This window comes from Contarinia nasturtii, unplaced genomic scaffold, assembly GCF_009176525.2.
Source record: "Contarinia nasturtii isolate CC-2019 unplaced genomic scaffold, AAFC_CNas_1.1 Cnas_scaffold_1037, whole genome shotgun sequence".
Lineage (NCBI taxonomy): Eukaryota > Metazoa > Arthropoda > Insecta > Diptera > Cecidomyiidae > Contarinia > Contarinia nasturtii.
In genome coordinates this window covers 5,312,859-5,338,699 of record NW_022198383.1, presented here as the reverse complement: position 1 = coordinate 5,338,699, position 25,841 = coordinate 5,312,859, and the positions used below count along the sequence as shown (strand labels likewise).

General features: G+C 33.6%; 5 protein-coding genes across 9 annotated transcripts in view; 2 read left to right on the top strand and 3 right to left on the bottom strand.

Moving 5' to 3' along the window:
- Positions 1–42: 42 nt before the first annotated feature.
- LOC116343874 (glutamate receptor ionotropic, NMDA 2B) lies at positions 43–8,502 on the bottom strand. Of its 2 annotated transcripts, none has more exons than XM_031772163.1 (17): positions 7,685–8,502; positions 6,754–6,927; positions 5,761–6,683; positions 5,471–5,700; positions 5,274–5,368; positions 5,159–5,185; positions 4,798–5,024; positions 4,669–4,680; positions 4,165–4,307; positions 3,957–4,097; positions 3,652–3,804; positions 3,435–3,586; positions 3,264–3,363; positions 2,982–3,202; positions 2,725–2,911; positions 2,566–2,667; positions 43–2,501 (listed from the first exon to the last, which is right to left on the bottom strand). In XM_031772163.1, exons 1-17 carry the CDS (start codon positions 7,890–7,892, stop codon positions 2,459–2,461), a joined length of 3,138 nt encoding a protein of 1,045 aa, XP_031628023.1. In that variant the 5' UTR covers positions 7,893–8,502; the 3' UTR covers positions 43–2,458. The 2 variants fall into 2 exon arrangements, with proteins under 2 accessions (XP_031628023.1, XP_031628024.1); XM_031772164.1 differs by having other exon boundaries at positions 2,725–2,892; positions 2,969–3,202; positions 7,685–8,501.
- A 1,224-nt stretch (positions 8,503–9,726) lies between these two features.
- LOC116343991 (pheromone-binding protein-related protein 6-like) lies at positions 9,727–10,844 on the top strand. Its single transcript, XM_031772344.1, has 8 exons — positions 9,727–9,839; positions 9,902–9,977; positions 10,049–10,103; positions 10,164–10,288; positions 10,358–10,380; positions 10,464–10,485; positions 10,573–10,613; positions 10,691–10,844. The coding sequence occupies exons 1-8, from the start codon at positions 9,762–9,764 to the stop codon at positions 10,706–10,708; spliced, it is 438 nt and encodes a 145-aa protein (XP_031628204.1). The 5' UTR covers positions 9,727–9,761; the 3' UTR covers positions 10,709–10,844.
- Positions 10,845–11,396: 552 nt separating this feature from the next.
- On the bottom strand, positions 11,397–12,390 carry LOC116344022 (pheromone-binding protein-related protein 6-like). Its single transcript, XM_031772381.1, has 7 exons — positions 12,265–12,390; positions 12,126–12,201; positions 12,002–12,056; positions 11,821–11,945; positions 11,718–11,762; positions 11,604–11,644; positions 11,397–11,508 (listed from the first exon to the last, which is right to left on the bottom strand). The coding sequence occupies exons 1-7, from the start codon at positions 12,358–12,360 to the stop codon at positions 11,491–11,493; spliced, it is 456 nt and encodes a 151-aa protein (XP_031628241.1). The 5' UTR covers positions 12,361–12,390; the 3' UTR covers positions 11,397–11,490.
- A 730-nt stretch (positions 12,391–13,120) lies between these two features.
- Positions 13,121–14,022, bottom strand: LOC116344297 (pheromone-binding protein-related protein 6-like). 2 transcript variants are annotated; one of them, XM_031772774.1, is made up of 6 exons: positions 13,928–14,022; positions 13,767–13,842; positions 13,618–13,672; positions 13,427–13,554; positions 13,281–13,366; positions 13,121–13,208 (listed from the first exon to the last, which is right to left on the bottom strand). In XM_031772774.1, the coding sequence occupies exons 1-6, from the start codon at positions 14,009–14,011 to the stop codon at positions 13,191–13,193; spliced, it is 447 nt and encodes a 148-aa protein (XP_031628634.1). In that variant the 5' UTR covers positions 14,012–14,022; the 3' UTR covers positions 13,121–13,190. The 2 variants fall into 2 exon arrangements, with proteins under 2 accessions (XP_031628634.1, XP_031628632.1); XM_031772772.1 differs by lacking the exon at positions 13,121–13,208 and having other exon boundaries at positions 13,254–13,366.
- Positions 14,023–14,811: 789 nt separating this feature from the next.
- LOC116344526 (fibronectin type-III domain-containing protein 3A) overlaps positions 14,812–25,841 on the top strand; it is a 32,618-nt gene continuing 21,588 nt past the window's right edge. The window contains exons 1-5 of one of the 3 annotated variants that reach the window (XM_031773125.1): positions 14,812–15,040; positions 19,681–20,507; positions 20,595–20,755; positions 20,832–20,889; positions 21,041–21,238. In XM_031773125.1, coding sequence (XP_031628985.1) covers positions 20,330–20,507; positions 20,595–20,755; positions 20,832–20,889; positions 21,041–21,238 — 595 coding nt within the window. In that variant the 5' untranslated portion in view covers positions 14,812–15,040; positions 19,681–20,329. Of the gene's footprint in view, positions 15,041–15,639; positions 15,725–19,680; positions 20,508–20,591; positions 20,756–20,831; positions 20,890–21,040; positions 21,239–25,841 lie in introns of those variants that run through there. The other 2 variants (XM_031773122.1, XM_031773123.1) reach the window with 2 other exon arrangements.

Genomic DNA, 25,841 nt, shown 5'->3' with positions numbered 1-25,841 from the left:
CGTTTTTTAGACGTTTGGTGTTTCAAATTGAATACATTACACTTTGAAAGGTTTTCATTTATTTATTTCTTTATTTCCTTTTTTTATACTTTTATTTATAATTCCAATTATGGTGATGTCAAACATTTACGCAATTAGGTGTATTTTCTTCTTCTTATTCTTCTTCTTCTTCTTCTGGTTGCTATAATTTTGGATAACATTCATCGTAAACATCATAATACATCTAACGTTTATGTTTCACCATTCAATAATAAAATTTCAACATTTTTTGTTTCTGTTGGCATTTAAAATATTCATTTTACATTTATGGTTGTTAATTGAATTTTAAAAAACATTTCCAATGAAATTTCCACACAAAAAAAAAAATGTCATTCATTAGAACAATAATGAACTGGGTAATATAATAATTTCATTTGTTCAAACCTGTTTTCCCAAAATAAATATTGAACGAAAGAAAGGAGCCGCAAAAAGTGCAACCGAATGGGAAGGTAAAATGAATAATGTGGAAAGAAGCGTGAAAAATTGTTCAGGAATCTGACTACCAAAATATTTATCTACAAATTAGGACGTAGCGTTTTGCTATGCAAAAGTGTAATTGATACTTTAAAAAAATTCGGCACACACTGAACATTCTATAAACACAATGCATTCCATTTAGTGCACTTTTGAATATTTCTAACCTAAGGAAAGGTTTCATTGTATTAATTTTCTTTTGTTTCATTTTTTTAAATATCTTGTAAGGATGCATTGTCTTCTGTAAAGTGTTTTGAATTGGTATTTCTTCTTAATTTCTTTGGCACAGTTGAATTTTGTTAACGTTCGTGCATTTTATTTTTATTGTCTATTCGATAGATAAATGAGCGGACTTCTTGTTTTTTTTATTATAACAACATAACTAACAACATGATGATTTTTGGTGCACAAAATGCAACACAATTCCAACCTAAATACATTACAATGACCTAAACTAAACAAAATAATGAAATGCTTACACATAAAATCATTGTGTCAACGTTTAACATTCAATATATATGTATCGCTTTAAATGATTTGCTCTACTATATTTCACATTTAATAATATATACCATGTCATAATGTTTATTAACAATCAGGTGCATACTTGTTTGTTGGGTTTTTTATTCTATTTGAGCGGGCGGTGAATTTTAATGAACTGATAAATCTTTTTCCATTTAAATTTCTAATTCAGCGTGTATAGTGATGAAATCTACTGATAATTAATCTTATTTAACATTGCCTATACACGAATAAGACTTTGCTGTGTTCAAATCAGTAAAGGATAGCCTTCGAACAAAGAATTTCTTTTGTATCGTTCCATTCGTTTTATGATATTGTTTGCAAAATCTAACCTGGTATAATGACAATGAAAAGCGTTCCCTTGTTCCAGCTACTGATAATAATGTTTTTTTTTTATCAATTTTAATTATCAACACCTATTTATGTATTAGCTTGACGAATTTTAATTACGATATTAATTTATAATAAAATTCGGTTTGTTGTTCAACACCTCCTTCGTCGTTTAGCATCTTCTTTTGCTATCTTTATTTGTTTTCTTTTGTTTGTTTGTTTGTTTCTTTGTTTGTTTTGATATCTGTACAAAAACTGATTGAAAATCCTTTTAAGCGTATGAATTGTTTCATCTACTGATCCACTGTTACGTTCACACAGTGCTTGTCTCTTTGGTTCGGTGGTAGAAACGGGTGAATTGGGTAAATCGCGACTAACTTTTGTCGCCGGTTTCCTTTTACATCTAGTACAATCATTTTGTTCGAAAGCACAACCCATTCTGACCGTGTGGTCATTCTCTTAAATGTTATACATCCCCTGACTGTTAGAGTGCTCATTTCACGTTAGAATATGGACTGTGATTGGTAACAAATTGGTTTTTTTAGAGTACCTAATAATAAATTCTACCTAAATGTGATGTAAAATTTTGTTTTAATGGTTTGATTTAAGCAATTGCTCAAATGTTTTATGTCATGGTTGAGTGTAACGAATGTTTTAAATATTTTCGGTATACAATATCTGTAACTGTTTGTATTTGTGTTTTGATTCCCATGAGATTTTCCAAACCAAAAAAAAAAAAAATTAAAATGGAAACCATTTCCCTCATTTGGTATGCTCTCGTGCTTTGAAGCTAATTCAAAATGACCTGAATAAAATTGAAAGAATGACACATGGAAAATGTAATGAACGATGAAATCTCCTATTTTTGTTTATGACGTTCAGAGTTGAGTCGAAAGCTATTTTTCGAGTGGCTCTCATGAGTATTGAATTTGGTTGTTATGATGGTCCACGAAACTGTGTTTTGGTTTGGGATTTCAGTGTTAATAAAACCATCACGATTTCAAAGCAAACGAGATCACATAGTATTGGTAGTGAGGTTTTTGTTTAATTTGATTTTCTATTATTTGATTCCGTTCGAGCAACAGCCAATGCTTTACAAAACCGTTTCGATTTCGGCAATTTCTGTTTTCAGTGACCTGCGGATGTAAGTATGAACGATATATTAAAATGATTCTCATCCTTTTCTTTTTGAAGAATTACCATCTATATAGATCCTGTGCGCTACCACCAAGGCTCAAGTTACCCAATAGCGGTGGACGTTCTTTGAAGTGATGATTCAGTAGATCAGATGCGGAAGAAAGCCTAATAAAACCAAAAAATTTACTCAAATGCCAACAGATGTAAATCTTTTATAATTACCTCAAATTTGGTGGCTTAATGCCATGTGAATCCATTGATTTTTCCAGTTGTCGTACTCTCAATCGGGCCATATCGAGTTCGTGGCGTACCTTCCACAAATGTGTATCGCAAACTGGATCTGTGCATCGATGATTTCGCAGGATTTCTTGCGCCTCATATACAGCACCTCTGAATGTCAATGATTTTCCTAGAATATTATAAGACCACGGCATGTTCACTACTGAAATTGGAAAAAACACTTTACCTGTGCGATGTACCCATTGAGAGTGAAATGAGAGCACAACATTGGCCTCGATCCGATTTCACTAAACGCTTTCGGAAGTATTTGAAATATAGATGTTCCAAAAACAAAAGTAAAGCTGCAAGCAAAATGCCGGCCATCAACAGTAAAAATGCGGATAAAAACTGTTCTAAGGCTAGAGGATCGGATGATTTGTGCTCTTGTTTTCCTGGACGACACGTGCCTGTCATCCAATATCTGCAATTTGAAATTGTTATCGATAACATTTTTTTAAACATCAATCGGTTTCATTCCATACCGCCTCAATCTCTCCAGATCACCATTCGATCGCATCTCAAGCAATTGACGATTAAACATGTTCACGTATTTTGAATTTCTACTAAATGCCAGACCGTACCCTAAATTGTGACAAAATATAAAGAAAAATCAATAAAAATCGCAATAAAAATTGAACAGTACACAAAATTACCAGTCATCGCGTACCAACTACCCACAACCAGTAGTCGACAATCTTCATCCTGTGATACGAGATAATCCAAAACGGTTCCATCGTAAATGAATGCATCAAGACCTCCATTGAGCACAGCCGCTATGCCTTCGTTCACCGTCGTTTTATTGTACCTAGAAACGACATAAAAAGTATATAAAAATGAAAAGCTTAAATAAACGATTGGGTGAACGCTTACTGTGACATATAATTATGCATCTCCTTAAAGTATTTGGAAATCGTTGAATCCGTGTGACTGTATATTGTGGTACCAAATTTGTATGATGGTTTTTGCGAAAATGGTCTTGCCAAACGTGAATCATCTAAACCAGTGAACTCATGGAATTCTTCACTAAAGGTGGCGATGGATTGGCGCAGGTAGTGATATGCCGAAATGATGGGAAAAAAGAGAAAATTTCAAATTAAATGAGGACTCAATGCATATGAAAGAAGCAAAAAAGCAAAAGACATGCATAAAAGCCGCATGCATAAAAACCATACTACCGAGTAATCATAAACGCCGCCAAATTGGCAGTGTAAATAGCAAGGAAGACAACAGCAAACATCGCCCAAACATTCGTCATAAAACGCGCCGTAAATCCACGGGGACTATCAACATGTACAGCTGCTTGAAACAAAACCGCCCTAACAAAAACAGCAACCGCATGAATGTATATGTATTGCATTAGTTTTTTTTATTGCATTCGCTTACCAAACCAACCAATACGTCCGAAGCAATGAAAATCGATACGGTACCTTCGTTTGCACCGATAATTTCATATCAAAACCGCTCGGTGACAACCATTCGAAAAGGAAGATCATAAATGTAGCCGCTTGGATTGCTACAATTCCAACCTAAGTACGCGATGTTTTTTCCGGCAATTATTGATATTGGGTGGAAGAATAAAATTCGGTTAGTTTGGAAAAAAGAAAAAAAAAACACTGTATACGGTCACACAAGAACTCTGAAATAAATTTAAACTAGAACAACACTTTGTATTGGTACACTGTTTTACACTTGTTGCATTCACAAACCATACAAAATGTGCTTTCCGTTAAAAAGCACGCTGTAGAAAATCTAAAAGATTTTTCTAAAATTAAAATAATTTCACACCACTAACTCTTTTAGATCACTAAACAATAACTTTGGTTTAAACAAAACAAAAACAACAACAGCATTTATGTATTGCGCTAGTTTTTCATTGTATTAACTTACCAACATCCAACTCTGTAAAGTTTCAAAGAGAAATAAATAAACCATTAGACAAAGTTTAACAATGTATTCGATCAATTGTGTGGCAATGTAACACAATCAAAGTTTTACTATATACTCGAAACTACTTACCGATGTGTCGAACGGTTCTAAAAATGCTGTGGGTGAAATGATGCCAGTGCGTTTATTCACAACGATAGCGATGCCAGTTTCCATGAAAGGTTCACTGAAGTCAACCGCAGCCTCACGTTCGGCATTTATCATTAATGATGTTAGAACCATATCAGCCCTTCTATTTACTAAATCGGCAATCAATCCATTCCATTTTCCATTTTCGAGAGTTCCCCATTTTCCATCCTCTGCAATGTCATTTTTTATTAGATGCAGATCAGTAATAAATAAATAAAAAAAAGACAGATAGAGGGTATGAATAATTTACAAAAAGAAAGAATTAAACTGTATTAAATATTTAAGCAGTTAAAGTTATATTTACCTACTCTCACCAATTCATAAGTGAAACCTTTCAAATAGAATAAATGGTTTATTGAAAATAAACTTTACTTGTTAGACAGGCAATAATAATGAAAAATAATGCAAAAATAATTCACCAAGTGGTTCGGCAAACTTTTCAATCAAATCGATACAAAAGCCTGAACAGCATTGATAAAAACTTCCATTCCGATGAGCTTGCCCTATATCGATACTGTATGAATAAATTGAATGTTACATATTTTAGTATGCTTTTCAGAAAAATAATTTCTAACCAAAATTGGTAAGCATGTTCGATAAAATAATTGATATTTACTCTGCTATATCATTTTCTGCAGCGATTCGGCACAAAACACCACGTTCCATCAAACATTTTCCAGAAACTGGATCCGGCGGCGAGAGGCTTATGTACGGAGGTTCCTCAAGAAACGAAATCTTCAAATGAAATTTTTCCGGAACGCCTTGTGGTGGTGCATGGGAATTGCCCGGCCACACTATATCTCGAATATCTAATTTTTGTTGGGCCCAAGATTTCCATGTACCAATCTGTGGAATGTTTTTTGTTGTAATGAAATGCAAATCAACTCATAAAAAAGATTTTTTTACCTCTTCCCAAACTAAGCTTTTGCTATTGCCACTGGGTCTCAAGTTCATAATTTTGAGTTCAGTATTTTTAAGATCACCATCAGCAGTGAATTCAATATTTGGTTTATTAATATCCGTGTCAAGTGACACATTCCGAAGGTGACGATAAAATATTTCGCCAGTTTCCCATCGTGATTTACCTTCAACTTCGCAGCTCAAAGATTGTGTATTCAATCGGCGTCCAGCATTTGCTGGATCGTTCAAGTAACTTTGAATACCAAGAGCATACACTTTTAGTGCAGTCGAAATTTCATTGATAACTGACTGCGAACTTGTATCGAAATGAACGCCCAACATTCCAACCGGAAATTGATTGTTTGCTTGTGTATTTTCGATAACCGATTGTGTGACAACCCAAACATATTTTTCGCCAGTGATTTTAAGCTCGTCGGCCCATTGTAAAATGTCAGCAGCTTCTCCTTTTGTGCAATACAATAGCATGATACGCGATTCACTATTAACTAGTTCCATTAAATCACTGGCTCGCGTTACAATAATCGAATTTAATATTGTGAACTTAAAATGCTCCTGCATAACATTAACTCGTTCACGTACTGCTTGGACGAAATCATCGTGTCCAGCAATTTGCGATGTAACAATTGAAAATTGATGCCATTTATATCGTTCGAGTATGCTCAACATGGCAGCGCTCTGATGCTCAATGCTTGGGGCCAATTGAATTTGTAATCGTGACTGTGACGCTGTTCGCTCTAAACCTGAATTATCAGCATGCCATGATATCACTGGAATGCCCAAGTAGCTGGCCAATTGTAAAAAGTACTGCGCTGATGCTGTGCTTCGTCCAAATGTTTCGTAATTCACCAAATAAATAATGGCTGATACATTTGCTTGTAGAAAATCTTTGCACATCGTATCGAGGATAGCTGCATAGAAATGAAACAAATATACCATTCTTAGACAATAGAATTTTATTGCAAATAATATGTGCCCTACTTGTTGGACTCGGTGTTAACAAAATCATGTCGAAATGAACATTTTTCGCAGTAAAATCAACATCACGTAAAAATGGTAATTTTGTGTCACGCATTTTTTGTAATGACGACACAGCCGATGCAATTGCACGCTGGTATTCACGCTTTCCGAAACTCGTGTGCGGTAAAACTAAACCTAAAAAATTGATGTGAAATTTCAAATAAGTTAATCTATCAAGTGGTATAACATAATGTAGAATGAAAAGTCTTTTAAAAAAGAAATAAAAGGCATTGCTTTGGGAACCTTTACTTAGAACGACCAACTTCATTTTAAAAATTTTTTAGAGAATATTTAGCTACACAATGATTAAAGGAGAAGTATCGAAATAAAAACATCGGTGAAAATATATAGTGAAACAGAACATGACCACATGAAAAATGAAAACGAACGGCTTAAATTGTATCTACAGCAAACCAAATGTCCTATGTAAAGGTTAATTGAGATTCTTGTCATGTAATAATAGTAACAGTGACATAAATGTATTATTCAATAGTTTTGCCGATTTAAAAAAAATGGGAAATGGAAATGGTCGATTAATAGATACTTTGAAATCATCGTGGAACAATTGAAAAGTAAATTCGTGAGCCAATGAATAACAAGATGAACGAAGAAGAAAACGGCAAATCTCCTGTTTGCATTTCGATTTTGAAAAAGCTTTTATGTGCATTCATTCTTCGGTTTTGAAATCAAAATAAAATGGGGTTTATTCTTTTATTTTCCAGTCATGAGAAAAAAAGCACCAACGCATTAAAGCCGACGGATGGTGATAAAAGGATCCAATTCGGTATAAAATAGCTAGTGGTTAATTTTATTCGTTTCATTAACGAGTGGTAAAATAACTAGTGGTGGTTCGTTAGGAATAATTTTCCAATTATTTTCGATGCATCAATACCTATATTAAAATGTTGTTGTGTATTTTCCTCTTTTTTCCCATTTTGGTTTTCTTGTTTGAAACGTTCTTTATCGCCGCTGTTGCCTATGCGTTTCGGTCCACGTTCACCAATTTGAATGCCTGACGAGCCTGACGATGATTGTGACCGCCATGCCAAGGTCGTTGCTATAATCGATATCAAAACGAATAAAATGTGTGACGTTTTCATTATCACACCCTCCTCACAATATATACACAATGCTCTTTTTACAATGTTACGTAACAATTGTCGAAACCTTCCGAAAATTCACTTTCCTTTTTATCTTTTACAAATTATAACAAATCATTTTTGTTTTTGTTTTTTCTTCACGTTTTTAAGTAATAATTTCCGTTTTTTTGGTAAATACAGAACTTCCTGTATTTTTTCTTGTTGGAAAATTTACTTTTTTTACTTTTCACATCATTTCCTTTGATAATAGTAGTACTAATGGTGATTTTTATAAAGGGCGTTGTCACATCTATTTATAACTACAATGATTGCGTCTAAATTAACCACAATAAAAATAGCGTTGTTTATTTTTAAAATTTAAAAAATTACACCAATCACTTTTCAAATGTTCACATTTTTCCGTTTCCATGAATATTTCAATTTGAACATAAATTATAATGTCAGACAAAAAAAGTATTTGCAAAATGAAACGCACACAGAATTGGCTGATGCGTGCTATCTCCTGGAATAGAAAAAAGATGTCTGATTTTCAGTGAGCGTACAGTCGATGGATGTCATGTAAAAGTGCTTTCAAAAACCAAAGCGCCTTCTCAAATCTCTCGCACACACACTTGCTCGCTAGCTCTGAAACTGTACGAATAGATACTATCCAGATGGAAAACATTTTTTCTACAAATTTTTCAGTTTCCGCGCGAATAAAAAGCCTTTCTCTTTCTTACTTATTCCAGCATCCAGCAACATCCTTTTATGGACCGCTTTGCGCAGTCTCACATTTTGCTCTTGCTTTGTTTACGTATGTAAACGGGTTTTTTCTTTGGCAGTGTGCTTATTCCCTTATGTTATATGCTCGCAAGTACATATTGTTTTGCTCGGTTTATCCAAGAGCATGGTTTAGATAAAATCGTGCCACTTGTTTTCGGTAAATTTGTTTACAAAAATTTTGCTTGCTTTTGAATGATGTCGTCAAAAATTTTTTGTATAGTTTGACTCCTAACATCCAACATAATACATAGCTTGCAAGTTTAGACCAGCTTCGTGTGATGGTACTCAACGCATATTTCTGTGTACCATTAAACTCGACTCGATAAATAACGGAAATATGAGTACACTTGATAACTTCTTAAACTCATTAAACGAGTTCTTCAGTTATCGCACAACAATAGGTTGAGCTTGCTTTGTTCGCATTCTCATTTTTCTTGTCCTATATTGATCAGCTCTTGCTTATATCTGGCACATAACATGACTCTGCCCTTTGAAGCGAAGATGATGAATGTACATTTCACTCAATGGAAGTGGCGCTAATCACTACTTTACAGAAGAAGTAAGGGAAGAGAATGAGTGAAAGGAACATATAATAAAGTTAAATCGATACCTTGCATTCATTGAAGATATACAACAATAGCATATACAACAATATTCAACATGTAACAAATGTATTATTATGTCAAGCGAATGCAATTTCAAGTATCCGATTGCAACAAAAAAGTTTGCAATTTCCACTTCATTTTTATGTACACTTCAATTCACAAGATGAAATTCAGCCGCTCAAACATGCTTCGTATTTTGAAATGTGAGTAATGAAAATTATTATGAAACATAGACTAGCGTACTGCTCAGCAACACTACAATTTATCATTGTTTTGAGAACAATCGATTTGTCAAAATCATGCACTTAATGACTTTTTCCATCCAATTCACTTAGACACATTCAATGCGGTGTCGTCTATTTCAATCAAAAGTCAAGTCATTTCCATCACCTCGACAAATATTATTTTTTTTTAAACATTCTTAATTACAGAGTGTGAGGATGTATAAAACTTGACGACTAAATTGAGTTGAAATCAATTCCTTTTATCAGCTACCGCAACAATGTTGAATCGCTCATTGTTTTTACTCTCATTATTTGCAACTGGATGTTTAACAGTTACACCGCGACGTGATGAAAAAGTTTGTATAAGATAATAACTATAGGTCAATATAGCTAATAAAATAATAAATTTGGTTTACAGTGGCCGCCAAAAGAAATTATTGAGGCTTTTAAACCCATCGGTGAAGTATGTAGAGCCAAGACCGGTGTAACGGACGGTACGCTATGTTTAAATCCTTTTCAATATCATGGTTTAAATTCAAATCTATTTTTTGTGCCCAATTTGCAGAAGCCATAAAAGAATTTAGTGACGGCGAAATTCATGACGACCCCGCTTTGAAGTGGTATGACCAATTTAAATGTAGAAACATGATACCATACGCATTTATTATTAAATTTTTCAGTTATATGCAATGTATATTTGTTGAAGCCAAAGCTGTGGACCAACATGGCGAAGTTCATTTAGAATTATTACAAGTTCATATCGATGATTTGGATGAAGAAATTCAAAATATTGCAATCCATATGGGTAAATCAATTAATAACCATCTATAAAAATGTAAATTATTCATAACATTATTTCTATTTCTCTCTGTAGGCAAGAAATGTCTGTATCCACAGGTGAGCCTATTTCGAAAACCATTTGTTAAAATGTAATTTGAATATATTTTCAAAATGTGTCTATGTGTTTCTTTTCTTTTTAGGGTGAAACATTATGTGATCGAGGTATGTTTAAAACAACATGATTTTGTTACAACAACATATTTTTTTGAAAAAGAAAATATATGCTATACCTATGTTTTCATCTTTCAGCTTTTTGGTTTCATAAGTGCTGGAAAAGTACTGACCCAAAAGTATGCTTTCTATGACTAATACGACAATTTTTAAGAAGATATATATTAAGTTACTTTTGCGTTTCTATTTTTTTCAGCATTACTTCCTTCTCTAATTGCTACTATGCTTAACATTTGGTGGATGGATCAAATTTGAAAATATTGCAAATTGTTTGAATGGGTACATATTTAATATTTTAAAATAAAATTTTTGTTCATATTTTGGAATAAACATTTCTGTTTGACTTTTCACTTGTTATCTGTCTTATATTGTTGTATTTTCTGTCTCTAAAAATTATGGTTTTCAAATCCAGATTGGAAATAAAAATTCTTGTTTTGTTCCAAACTCAAAGCAAGGCTCGGTACCGATTTAACATCAGCATAGGTTCTGAGAAGGGCACGCAGGCCACGTATTAACCCCTCCTTCATACTATTTGCGTGCCCTTGCAAAGGTCTTTTTGGTAGGATTTTTGCTGAAATGTGAAAGTACCCCCCACATTTTTTCGCCGATTACCCTCCCCTTGGCAAGCCTATGTCAGAACCTATGAACATCAGGTTTGAAAGAATATAAAGGTATAAGGAGGTATATTGCATGTCTAATGATATCAAATATGGGTCAAAGAAATCCATTCAACAACGCCAAAATCTATTAATTATTATTTCCTTGCAATCAAAATATATTGATAGATGCAATCAAATAAATGTTCATATTCTAATTTATTCTCAATGATCGATTGAACAGAAATTTCTGTTCAGAATAGGAATTTTGATCTTAAAAGTCAAATAGTTTTTCTTTCAAAATATCAACGGTACTTTATTTTATTTTATAACATTTCATGTATGCATTTGAATTGATATTTGTTGAATTCCAACCTCCAAATTTTGAGCATAGTAGCAATTAGATAAGGAAGTAATGCTGGAAAAATGAAAACACTAAAGTCAATCAATATATCTTCTAAAAAATTGTCATATTGGATAGAGAATAAAAATTCTCTTATGTTTTAAGCATACTTTTGGGTCGGCTTGCTTCCAGCACTTGTGATACCAGAAAGCTAAAAGGATGAAAAATATGTGTATACTGAGAAAAATATGTTGTTTTAAAAAAGTCATGTTTTGAGAACATACCTCGTTCGCATAATGTTTCACCGACGGGATGAAGGCATTTCTTGCCTAGAAGGGAGTTCCGAATAATTTACATTTTTACAATTGGTTGATAAAAATGGCTTACCCATACGAATTGCAATATTTTGAATTTCTTCATCCAAATCGTCAATGTGAAGTTGCAAAAGTTCCAAGTGAACTTCGCCTTTTTCATCCACAGCCTTGGCTTCCACAAATACACATTGCATGTAACTAAAATACATAAAATGAAATGCGAGTGGCATTTAATCGATTAAACAATTGATTACCATTTTAAGGCAGGATCATCGTGAACTACACCGTCACTAAATTCTATGATAGCTTCTGCAAGTTGGACAAAAAAATAGATCTAAAATAAACCTTGACATTGAAAAAGACTATAGCTCAGCATACCATCCGTTACACCGGTTTTAGATTTGCAAAATTCACCGATTGGTTTAAAAGTCTCAAGAATTTCTTGTGGAGGCCACTGTATACAAAAAAGCAGTCAAATCATTAAATATTCACGAAAAACTATGAATTCTATACAAACTTCATCATCGCGCCGCGGTTCAATTTTCAGAAAAAAGAACGATTTGCAACCAACTACAAATAATGCGAGTAAAAATAACGGAAATATATTTGACATTGTTGCAATAGTTGATGAACAGAACAATTGGCTTCAACTTGATTTTATTGTCAAGTTTTATACATTTTCACAATCTGTAATTAAAATAAAAATGAAATGTAATACATTCATATGATGAACTTTTGCACTGCCGCTGTTCACATTAAGCTCACATTTGATTTTATAAGTAAAGCACAACACAAAAATTGCTCATAGCAATTCAATTTTTTTACCTCAAACAATCAGTGAGTGCTGAAATATAAAAGCAAATCATTTTTGAGGCGATGGAAATGATTTGGATTTTGCTTGAAATGAATGTATATGTCATTAAATGACATTGCGTTAAGATTTCTCAAATAAAATAGGGACGTTGAAAAATCGATTGTTGTCGTATCAAAAAATTATGAACAAATCCTTATGCGAATGTAATCTTAATCGAGAGATACTTGTGTAATTATAGTTCTTCACGTCATACCACAAATTAAGTCATTTTCAATCATCCCAAACAATATTTTAATTACTGAGTGTGGCATTGTAATCATTTATTAGAAAGACTAACAGACTGGAAATCTACACATAATATAAATTATTACCACTACTTCATTCTTTAACTATTTTTTCTCAATATTTGAACAAAACAATTGATTTTTACAACAAATATTAATTCGAATGAAATTACTGCTGTTATTTCCACACCATTACTGTTTAAATTTGAAATAAATTGACACCAAAAAATTGATATTTCTTGAAAATCATTTTTATTATTTTTTTGACAAAACAAGTAGTCTTTGATAGATAATATAAAACCATAACCAAGTTCCTCTCTTTAGCGTGCAAACTGTAACTTAAAATCAAATCAGGAAGTAATGCTAAAACAAATAAATAATGCCAATTAAATAATGATATTTAATAAATTATGAAACATAGAGTAAGTTACGTACAACAGGGTCACGAGTCTTCCAGCATTTGTGGTACCAAAAAGCTTTTTCACAATTATTTTCTCCTTCTGGCCGTAAGCATTTCCGGCCTATCAAGTGAATAAAATTTAAATGCACTTTTAAAAAACTCAAATTATTGTGGATTTTACCCATTTGAAATGCAATATTTTGAACTTCTTCGTCGTAATTTGATTCAATGTGATCTGCTAATTTCATTATAAATAATTGACCCTGATCATTTATCAATTCGAGAACTTCAAAAACACAATACATGTAACTGTGAAGAAAAAACATTGTGCGATAGGTATGATCCTTTACAGATTCGAAATTCAATTGTTACCACTTCAAGGCCGCGTCGTCATGAATTTCGCCACTGTCAAATTCTTTAATTGCTTCTGAAAGTTTTAAAAGAAATTAAATTTCATTACGAATCGATTGGACAAGGAGTCGATTTCTTAGTATTGAAAAAGGCAAAAGAATCTGTCTCACCTTCTGATACTCCTGTTCTTTCTTTGCATTCCTTTGCAGCTGGAAGGAACCACTGAAGTAGCATCTTGGGTGGCCACTGTGGTAATTACAAAAAATCGTAATTATAATTAAAAATTCATTTGTAATGAAATATGAAAGAAAAAAGATTATGTGTGAAACACCTTTTCATCTCGCCGTACTTCAACTGCCATGGCTGTGGCTGCGAATAAAAAACACATGATAAAATGTTTAGATTTGTTAGTCATCTTGTCTTGTGTTTACTGATCAAACTGTGCGAAAAACTGATACAAGGCGTATTTTATAGCATTCTCTGGTCCATTTAATTCCTACATTGAAATTAGCATGAATAAACAAAGTGACATCGCGATATTAATTGCATCTTGTCTGTTACTTTGACATGGAGCAATGTAAGCATGGAAACGTAAAATCAATATGATTGACCACCATAGCAATTAAATGCAACCACATTACTATAAACAATTTCTTGGACAGTTGATTTGCAATAATAAACATTTGTTGGTTTTTTTTTATTGTTCGACAACAAGTTGTTGTTAGGTTTTGATATGTGAAGTTTGAACGTTTTTTTTTTTCAAATTGGTTGTCCTTGACACAAACCTGAAATGCTGTATAATAATCGCCAGATGGCATCGTTTCGATTATGTGGGTGAACGTATCTAATTTTATGCCACATCAAATTAAAGTGAGATATTAAAAAAATATTTATTTTACGTGGTTTAGCCTTTGAAAAATACTTGAAATATTGTGAATGGTATTGGATCGTATTGTGGTATTGAGTGAAATTTCGTTTTAAAATGTGTTATATTTTCAATATGTTGCGGCACCCGCAAGCACCTACTTGAGACCGGCTGTGGATCATACGAGAAAAACAGTTCAATTTTGAATGCAATCCGACAGAGGTCGTGCCATGTTGATGGAATGCGCGAGCGAGACGGCCAGATGGAAGAGAATGAAAGGAAAGAAAATAACATTAACTTTGTACAATACATCAAAAATCAAGTGTCTTTTTTCGTCGTAAATACACACAAGTCGACACAACACAGCAGCAGCACAGCAAATTGTCTTCGTTTGCCTTTATATGTTATACATATTTTTCCTGTCTTTCGCCTTACAAAACCACTGTACTTCAGTTTCTTGTTTTCGTTCCATATGCGAAAAACGAGTTTCGACACACCAGTAGCAAAAATGTTAAAATTGCACCGTATTCCAATGTCTTGTGCATTATTTTTACAACGAAATTATGTTATTTTCAACGCGTAAGTAATTTTAAATTAAAGTTTAATTTTTAAAAAACCAAAAAATATGTTAGCCAACGAAAAAGAAAATAATCAACAGAACTTGTTCGAAAAAATTCCAAAGGATTTTGTGATTTAAAAGAAGAAAAAAACTTTTATTACAAATTAATATTTGAATGGAAATTAATAGTGGGCAATAGTGAATTGTGATTGGAAAAATCAGGGATAAATGCGTGAAAAGTGAATAATTCTGGGTGCAATATCAAACAAATGGAATGTTATACCGACGATTCATATAGAATTTGGGTGATATATATATATGTGGGCGTTTCTATCAGTCAGTGAGTGAAGGTTGATGATGGGTGAAAATCACACAGGCACTTTTCCACAACCGTATGGTTCAAATGAGATTGTCATCTGGTTGAAATCCATTTCGTTAAGTTGTATTAATTACATTCGTTGTATCCAGTAAAATGAATCAAGCAAACGATTGGAGTTAGCCAAAGTGGAATGTCATTTGAAGTAGTATCTTTCGTCTTTCAACACACACCACTCCAGCTCGTTCAGTGACAAGAGACAACAACCAACTTAAAGAAGTTAATAACATACAATCAAACGCAATTTTGCATTTGCAGAATAGCAGCCAATCAGTTCCAAGCGACTGAATTCAATTCTGACAAAAAAAAACATATTTATATGGACGATGTAGGTTTTTTTTCATTCAAATTCATTATCTATTGATGCGTCATAAAGAATGTTTTGATAGTGCAGTTTTCTATACATATTTTTTTGTTGCTGCTTTCAAATCGATTTGTTGGTGACATTTAACCAGTGTTCAAGCGAAAAGTGAACAAATTTGCAAACGGCGACATCAATAATTTATTCAATCAAATTGGTATTTTAGCTGTCTGTATGTTGCTGATCAAGCATTTCGTTGAACTGGGAAACACTGTTTTCGTTTCATTTGACGAAATGACCGTATTCAATAATTGGGTGGACAAAAAAGCGAAACCGATAGCACAATGATAACAAACGAACATTCAACGATGAGTAATACACATCCATTTCACAAGGGACACGTCAAACAATATATAGCCAAATATGTTATAGAAAGACGAAATTATTTTTTTATCAATTTGATGTAATTGCAACAATACTAATCAATTTTTCCAAGACGAAATGGAATTAATTGAAAATCATGAATAATAATGCAATGCAAACCTGTACACACCGTATCAATCAAAAATGCAGAGAAACGTATGCACAAAAAGCAATATATACATATATTTCAATCAAATGGAACGGAATAAATATATAGAATGTAAAAGAAGAAGAAAAAAAAAACGCTGAAAGCCAACAACTAAATTGAACATCAAGCAGCGAATGTATGTATGCGAATAAGTGCGAGACGATTGAATGTAGTGGAACAACCCAAAGAGAAGGAAAAAGCATACAAGCAGCTAGTAAAAGAAATAGTACAATATGTGTACATATAGAGAAAAAATGACAATTGAAAACTAGATTGTGAAATAGATTTCAGATGACGCACCGTCAAATTTTCAATATTTTTCTTTTAATTTTGTATGTGTTTGTGTGTGCGTGTCTGTGTAACCATTGTGGGATCAAGCATATTTTTATAAAAATGCACGAATTTTGAAAGGTTGTGTAAACATACTGCCAGAGTTAAATGATTCCATGGCAAACAACAACGGCAGCAGGAGTAACAACAACAGCCGAAGTACGATATAAAGTGAAAGAATGAGTGTTAGTGCATGTAAGCGAAAAAGCAGAAAAAAAGAAGGAATTCCAATGGATATACTCGCCCAATGATATGTGTATGTTGTGTGATAGTGGTTCAATTCATTGTGCTTTCTGACTGGGCTCTGCGCTGCATTATGTCCCCCAATGCCTTGCTGTGTATTTTGTAGTTCGCTTTATTTCATTGCTAAAACGATACTTGAGATATCGCACAAAAAGAAGAAATATTGCAATAAAGCAAAATTCAATTCGATTGGGGGCCCTCTCTCTCGCGTTCCGTACTCGCTTGTGATATTTGTGATAGTACGAACTAAACATATTTTTATTGTGGATTAGTTAAAATAAGCAAGCGCAATGTACTACGTTCGTTCGTTTGTAGGTACTTTTTTCTTTCTTTCACACTGCTTCATGCAAGCATATATTTTTTTTCGTCTCGGTCTGTCGTGGTTTGTAATATCTTTGTGTAACTGTCTCGATGCAACGTTGCAAACCATAAATCCAATCGTTGCGCTGGTTCCGTTGCTTTAATTTTTCATCATTCGCCAACATTTCCAAACCTGTTTCATAAAAATTAAAGCGATACATAGTCATTGGCTGGCTGGCTAAATAAAAACGGGCCAATAGAAAGGACGCCAAAATAAAATGAAAAACCGAAAGAGAGAAAGAGAGAGAGAGAGAGAGAGAGAGAGAGAGAGAGAAAATACTGAACAATACGTGATAATTAGATACAAAAAAATACTGTGCGCCAAAGCACAATTTTTCACTTGGCACATGCATTTTTTTGTTGTGAACAAAGAAGGTAAACAAAAAGTCGTTGTACAGCAAATTTTCAACCATAGCTCATTCGTTTAATCGTTTTTGATTGCCTCCTTATCGAACATTTGCATTTTACAATCGTGGTATCGCTGTAAAAAAACGACTTGATTTCATTCCATATGCTACATATTTGTATACATTTCCAACATTTTTTTTTTCTTCGCCGTTCAAATATTCATTTATTCATCAATTTATGTAATAGTTTTTTTTCCTCTTAAATATTTCTTCTGAAATTGTGTTTATTTTTGTTTTTATTCGTTTTATTCTTATTGAGTGATTCAAAGCAGCGAAAAACAACAAACAGCGAATGATAATGAAACATTCCAAGAAATCGACTTAAAATATTACAAAAACGAAAACAAGCAAATTCCAATTTTATTGACAACTGTTTGTCGTTTGCATTCGACTTTTAAGATCTTTGTGGTCAACTGGAATTCCCCCCAACAACAAAATAAACAACCAGAATAAATAAGTCCAACCAGAGTTACCACGTCATCGTACAAAATTCATTTACAGCCTTACACTTCAGCCGTTCACATTCAATACTCGGTGTGACGCAAATGTATTTGTGCCGCATTTTGCGGGTCGATTTGCATCGTTCGAAACATTCACCAGTGCCTGTCAGCGTACGAATATATTTTATACGTGTGTAGTGCATATATTCTCGTTGAATTTGTGTAAAGACTCGCCGCTTACAACTGTAATCAATATGTGACCCCCTGCATTCTTTCTATTGATCCATATTACATGGTTTTCAATTTTCCAACCACTCAATATATAAAAATGTAGCATATAGCGTACTCCGCGATTCTTTTGCCGAATCATATTTCATATTTTTCCTAATGACACCCATCCGACACCAAAAAAAGCACATCAAACATGTAGTGAATAAGGAAAAAATTGACGCGAGTGAAAAAAATATGTATCATGCTATGATATATTGTCATGATATTTTGTTAACTTTTCGAGAAAACACAGTGAAAATCCCCGTATTACTTTCTTTTTTTCCGAAATGATCCAATAGTTTATATGAATGACAAGGTAAACGACAGTTAACAATCGGGTCAAATCGTTCAGAAAATTCATCGACTGACTATAAAATCATAAACAAAGATTGGAAAATTGTATGCAAGTCAAACATATGGATGGTGCACAAGAGAGCATAACAGTTTCAACGGCATTTACGTGCGTGATATAGGGGAATAAGATAGAGTGCCGAGCGAACGAACGGGAGAGAGTGTGTGTTTGCGAATAATATCGAAGAGTTGAACTAGTTGACATGTTTGTGCGTATGGGTATGTGTATGTTTGTGAGACAATTCATTTACGTGCCGAATGAAGGCAACAAGTGGAAAGCTAAGCATTAATGTGGCACACACTCATTCAAAATGAATACCGTTTGTGATGACATGTTGGTACAAACAAGGAAAATTCTACGAATGCATGACAAAATTCTGAAACATTATAATTAATTTCATATATATGGAAATTAATGCATATTTGTCTCTTTACAAATAGTAAATTGCCGACACAAAAAACCGACACTCACATAAAACCGAATAGAGACGGTTTCGTTTGCGCTTCGGTCCATTCAATACAGTCGAACATGACATCATGCCGGATGGAATGTGTGTTGATGAACAAGAATAAGATTAGCAAAATTAACACTCAGCCATTGAACTAAAATGTCATGAATACTATCGTTAAAACTACATAAAAAAAACGTCACAAAAGAATTTTTCTTCGAATTTGTTCAGTTACTGAAATCAAACATTTTTTTAGCCATCTCCAAACATCATACTATTCGAACAATTTCCAGCCACAAGCGATATCACTATTGAAGTCATCTGAACTCCATTGAAATCGTCGTTTATATTGTTTTAAGAAAAATTTACGTGAATAAAGTCATGGGTCAAATATGACTTAAAAGTATGATTATCAATTGAGTGTTCAAGACAGAAACGAATATTTCGTCGGAAAAAAAAAACATTCTCTTCCTTTACAGTTTTTTTTATATTACCACCGATATGTTCCGATTAAACTAAAACTAAATATTTTCAACTTTGGTATTTATCATTTATTTTACAGATGCGATTAGCCAATCCGATTAGAGAGAATAGAACAGTAAAGAATATTCAGGCGGGAAGAGAAGGAAGAGGAAGCAGTATTTTTTTTCATCCGTATATTTTGTTTTCATTTTTGTTCCGTTTCGTTCGTTTATCAATAATCTAACTACTTGCCAACAATTTTTTTTGATTATGTCAGTGATTTCAAAGTATGTCACAAAGTGGCCGTAGTGTGTTCTTGATTATCTTCGTCATTCCGTTGTTGGTACAAAAAAAAATAAACGTTTTAAACAACAACAAAAAAACAAAAGAAGAAAATAGTCCATTAAAAATTATGTGTTAAGAGTATATATACAATGCGCTTTTAAATTATGTGGCCTAATCAGAAGAGAGAACATATGCATATATAGAGAGAGAAAAAGAGGAAACAAACAAACACTCGAAATAAATCAAGGTTTTTTCAGACATTCACTTTTCGAAAAGATTCGTTTTTTTTTTGTTTAAACAACGCTTGCAAAACCGTACAAGAACTTGTGCATCGAGTTATCAGTCAAAAGCCAAAAACAAAATCAGACAATCGAGAAATAAGAAGTGTAGATAATAATAGCAACGATAAAAATTTAAGGGAACGATAATTCAAGTTTGTGGTGTGCGTGAACCCTACTTTATCGATGGTGAAACCATACAAAGTCGGCGATTCTGTCATTTGTGACAATTTAATTTCAATTGAAACTCGTGGCAAGCCGATCAATTTAAAAAGCTCATCAGTCCTACTATCAGCAAACAAACTAGATCAAGATAATATGGCAAATGAAAGTGCAACCGTGAATACAACTACTGCATCTTCAGGTGAGAAATACTTTATCATCTTCTTATCGCTTGTTTTTTTGGTGCAACTTTTCTTTGACTATAAATCATATATGTTTATTATAGCAGCAGCAGCAACAGTAATCTCTGCAGCAGCGGCAACAACCACGACAACAACAGTAGCCAAAACAGCAACGGTAGTAGTGACCGCCACATCGACACCCTCGTCTTCATCACAACAATTTTCAACTACCCAGGCCGTGGTTACATCGCAAACTCATATACAAACGGTGAGTCAACAAAATGCCCACCAACACTGCCCAACGGTATTCATCTGAATAAGACTAATTGACATTTATTTTACAGCTCCAGCCCCATATAAATCGAAAAATTTCAACTGCTCCTCCACGACTTGCTCTTTTAGGTAAATTAAAACCCATGCGCCAATTCGATTATTAACATACAAAAATAGCGATTATAATCCACTATGAATATAACCTTTAAAATAAACTACAACAATTCCAAACTTGATTTGAATCTTAATCTCTCTTTAAAAAAAATGATCGCAAACACAGCACCGATTGCGATTCAAGCGAATCCCAGTCCATGGCCCGTGGAGCCGGTTTTTCATTTTGGTCCTGGTTTTGAGCATCAGCACTACTGTCCAACGCATTCACAGGGTCCACAACCACATGAATATATAGTATTTTTTCACATAAATCCCGGCGTCTCGGTTACATTTCAAATCGGTGGCAATCGAGAAGTGATACGAGGTAAGATTTTTACATACCATTTCTCATTCATTATTAATATTATTACGAATTATTCATTGATATCCACAATTTTTGAGTGATGCCGCCAAAAGAAATAACAAAACCCATTGATCAACAATTGATTCTAGAATATATACGTCATTGTAGCGCGCCGCACGTACCTTTTTCAATATAGAATTTCATTTATTGTTCGTTTGAAGTAGTAAAAGAGTTGTGTATATATATGCCTTTCACAATTTTTCAGAGGTTGATACTAAAAATAACTTTGGCACAGCCGATTGAAATGGTATTTTATTTTGGTTTCACATTACTTTGAATTTAACGCGAAAAAAAATCCGAAGAAATGAAGAGAGAATAGAAGAGGGATTGGATAGAAAATTAAGGCAATAATCTATTTCGTGTTTGTTATGAATGAAAATTGTGTGACTAGCTTTTGTTACACTGTTGGCCCTGCTTCGTGTGTGTTGTCTGCTTCAATTGAAATCAAACGAAGAAAATAGAAAAAGAAGAATCAGAAGAAGCGGATAGGTAGTGAGCGCATTGGCGAACGGCAGTAACAGCTACCAGCACCAACAGCAGCCATACAATTCAACTTATGTCTTATTTAAGCTTCGAATACAATTCAATTTTTTTTTCTACTATTTCTTTTCGCTTCTTTTACATTTTTAAAGAGAAAGTTTAGTTCAAAGTAATGAGTCCAGCAAAAACACGTATTTCAAACATTGAATCGACAAGTCGCAAATTGCTTGCATTCGACACCGCAGAGAAGAAAAAAACAGTTACATTCATTTGAAATTTGAATACTTCAAGGATTTTCTTGTTTACCCTTTAAATGTCGGAGTGTTTTTTAAATTTATTCGGAACGGAATATTTAAAAGGCTCCTTTGGCACTTGAACGTAGGTAGCGGCGTCGGATACCAATTCGATGCGTACACAAGGACTGCGTACAGTTCAACAATCATGATGCAAACAAGAAGAAGAAGAAGAATGAATCGGTTCATCCAATCTTTATGTAGTATGTAACGCATTCGTGTTGCATTGAACCGCATCACTGCATTCCAAGGCATTTGCTTCCTATCTCGTTATTAAATTGGTTTTTTGTTTTATTCAGATGTTTTCATGTTTTATCAGATATCTAAGCAGTCAATTCAATTTGATTTTGGTTTTTGTTCAATTTATATTCGCTATTATGTTATGTTTTGTTTTATATATTTTTTTTAATTTCCACAACATGAAAATGATTGAAAAAAAATGGTTACAACATGAAAAAAAAAATTGTTAATAAAGATCAGTTCCATGGGCATTGCTACATTGAGTATGACCAAAATGGTGTAAATTTCAAATAGAGATATTCATCAATTTTGTTCGGTACATGGAATGTCGCTGATTTGTCTATTATTTTTGTTAGCTCTCTGCATTGCATTCGATCGTAATCAATGTGAAAGAAAATTGCGATGCAATAACGGAATTTCATGTGAGTTTCAAAGAATTTGGAAAATTGCCGAACAGTAACAATAACACATATATGACAGTGTATCTTACTGGTTTGATATTTATTATGATACACAAAACGAAGAAGAACACAAAACATTGATCTGAGAGGTTCATTTGGCCTACACCGCGCTAAGATGGAATTGAGCCGAGCATAGTTTAGGTTATACAAGCTAAATTCAATTGGAACTATTCGCATATTCGAATCGAACAACGAGACATGAGAAAATGAAGGCAAACCGAATAACTCAAAATAAAATATAAAAAAAAGAGAGAACTGGATTTATGTGAACGGTGTTCAGTACATATATATCAGTTGAAATAACGTGTTTTGCATCACAAAGACACAGACAAAAGCGAACGTATATTCAGTTGTTGTTGGCTTAAAATGAGCCGCACCAAAGAGACGTGGTTTCTCTCTCGTGTATGTGTTGTTTTTTTCTGTAAGAAGAATATTTTTTTTTACATGAATTGATCCAAAACGATTGTCGATCACTTTACGTGAATGGTAATGGTAAATTTAATTCGAAATATTTGCGTTTGATGTATTTTCACTTGACATTAGATGCCATTATGTCAAAAGGAACGCGGAAGCTAATGTAAAAATTGAAATATCACATGAATGAATGGAGAGGGAGAGAGCAAGAAAACAACCGAAACAAATGAATAAGTACTCGTGCGATCGAGACGGAAAATTCGATTCGATTTAATTTCATATGTGTTAAACATTACTAGCGAAAGGAAGGCTGAATCGAATGCACAGCCTTGCATTGTCTTTGGCTGGCATTTTATGCACCAACTCATGTATATATTGTGAATCGGTTGATTTTCTTTACGCTTTATGCATACACCCTCTTTTCTTTATGTGTTGTCGAACGACGATTTATATTTGTCCACATGCCAAACAGCAAAATGTATTATCCATTTTCTCCAATTTTTGAGCTCTATTCAAATGAGGCCATATCGAAGAACGCAAACATAAAAGCGTTTTGTACATCGTATCGTTCAATGTATGCGACGTCAATAAAATAGTTGTCGTTTGCTATTTTGCCATTTTTTTCGATTTGATTCGGTTGTTCAACAACACAAATGCCACAAATGAAAACAGTCAAATACTTATCGAAACCATTAGCTCCCACACACAAACTATTTCGACTGTATATCTTTTATTACATTCATCATTATCTATTGTGAACGCAAAGAGTTCGGGCATAGGGACGTGCAAGCGAACGCGCACGCGGGCGAACAAATCCATTTGAACAAATAAACATTGAAAAGAGGCAGTCGAAATGAGCCATAAGTTAAAGTGAAGAGGGAGAGAAAGAGAAGAAGAAAAACAACAAATCCATCCAACGTTAATTCGTTGTGTCTTGGTTTGCTTTTAATAGGTTGATAACCTCAAGAAGAATTTCTCTCAACTCGGTACAATCGTGATGTGTGTATTCGTACTGTATGTTTGTGTTCGTGTGTTCGCATTCATGTTGAGATCATGTTTTTTTTCTCTTTACTTCTGATATTGCCACGCTATTGCTAGCTGTATCGCTTTTTTTCTTTATATTCTGCATGTGTTTTTTTTTCATCGCTGGTAAATAATACCATTTTCTCATACATTTTGTATCATTCGTACCAATCTTCAATACTCGTGCTGTGCTTTACACTCACACAATCCAGCCGCCAAATGACAAAAGTCTTGGTTGCAATCGCGGTGTATGTTTTTTTTTGTCTTGTTTTCTTCGCGTACACCGTCTTTACAGTTTTTTTTAATTATAAAGCACAGAGGCAAAGAGATAGCGAGCAAATATATATAAAATAAAAATAAAATCACATATGAAATTATACACGATCCCAACAAACATGCATTTAGCAACTTCAATTATTCTCCAGCTTTTAGCTCTACACAGCACTGCACCAATCCGCGCGCACTACAGTAACGCATTCCATGTTCGTGTGCAGTGCACGAAATATAATTATTTAATTCTCTACAAGTATTCGTTCAATGACAGAGTGCGGCTAATACAAGCGCACACCGTGTGCATCGTACACAGACCGAATGTTACGACGTATGTTCATAGCTCTCTCATTGGATTCTTTTCGGATAAATTGGATTCCACGCCGCATTTTTGCCAAGGATGCCTATTTATTGAAGCTCGTTACTTTATGCCATAGCTGCATTTATTCATTTAGAATTTGCACAACAGTTTAGAATCATAGTCTTGTGGTTTTTCTTTGTTTCTGCTGTTTCGAAATGAATTTCAACTACTCTGCACTCATTTTTATTAGATTTTAACGAACAGTAACGAGAAGCGGTATCTTCTTTTTGACAATATTTCATGATCAACTGATTAACGATATATTTTTTGCGTGTGTAGTTACAAAACTACATATTTTCTTTGCACTCTTACTTCTATTGAACAAATTCAGACTTCGATACAACAAAGTTCATCTGGCCACGCAATCATTTTCAATTGTCAAAATTCATAGACGGCATTTTGGCAATTAAACAATTTAAATACAACGAGCTCGTGTCAATCAATCACTCAGAAGTCTGAAAGGCCCCGATGTAATTTGAGCTCTCTTTAATGATTATTTTCTTCAAAAATAACCGCCGCACTATACTTCAAATTTAGATGATTGGTGCCACGAACATTCTACGTAATACAACATCCACATCGACGTCATTTCATTTAGTCGAAATTTAAAAAAAATGCCAACAACAACAATAGATGTTTGAACGGCTTGGTCTTATCCATTGACTTCGACGGCAAAAAAAAACACCGCACGAAAAGCATGAGCTATAAAAAAGATCAAGCGAAAAACGTGAGCCTAATTTGCGAGCGTGAAAGAAATGTTATGTTTTGTCTCTTTTTCGTTGGCTGTGATTTTTTTTCTCTTTGTATTATTTGTTGTGCTTGACTGAAGTCAAGTTTCGATTATTTTGCTTGTCTGTGCTTTGTGTGTTTTCTTATCAAAGTAAAAGTAAATAATGCCTTTTTTATTTTGCTTCACATAATAAAATATCAAACATTTGGTGCAGAGTTCGACCTGATGACTTTTCTTTTTTTTAATTGCCACTCGTTTCGACCATTTGAATTTCATTGATAAAATAAGTTTC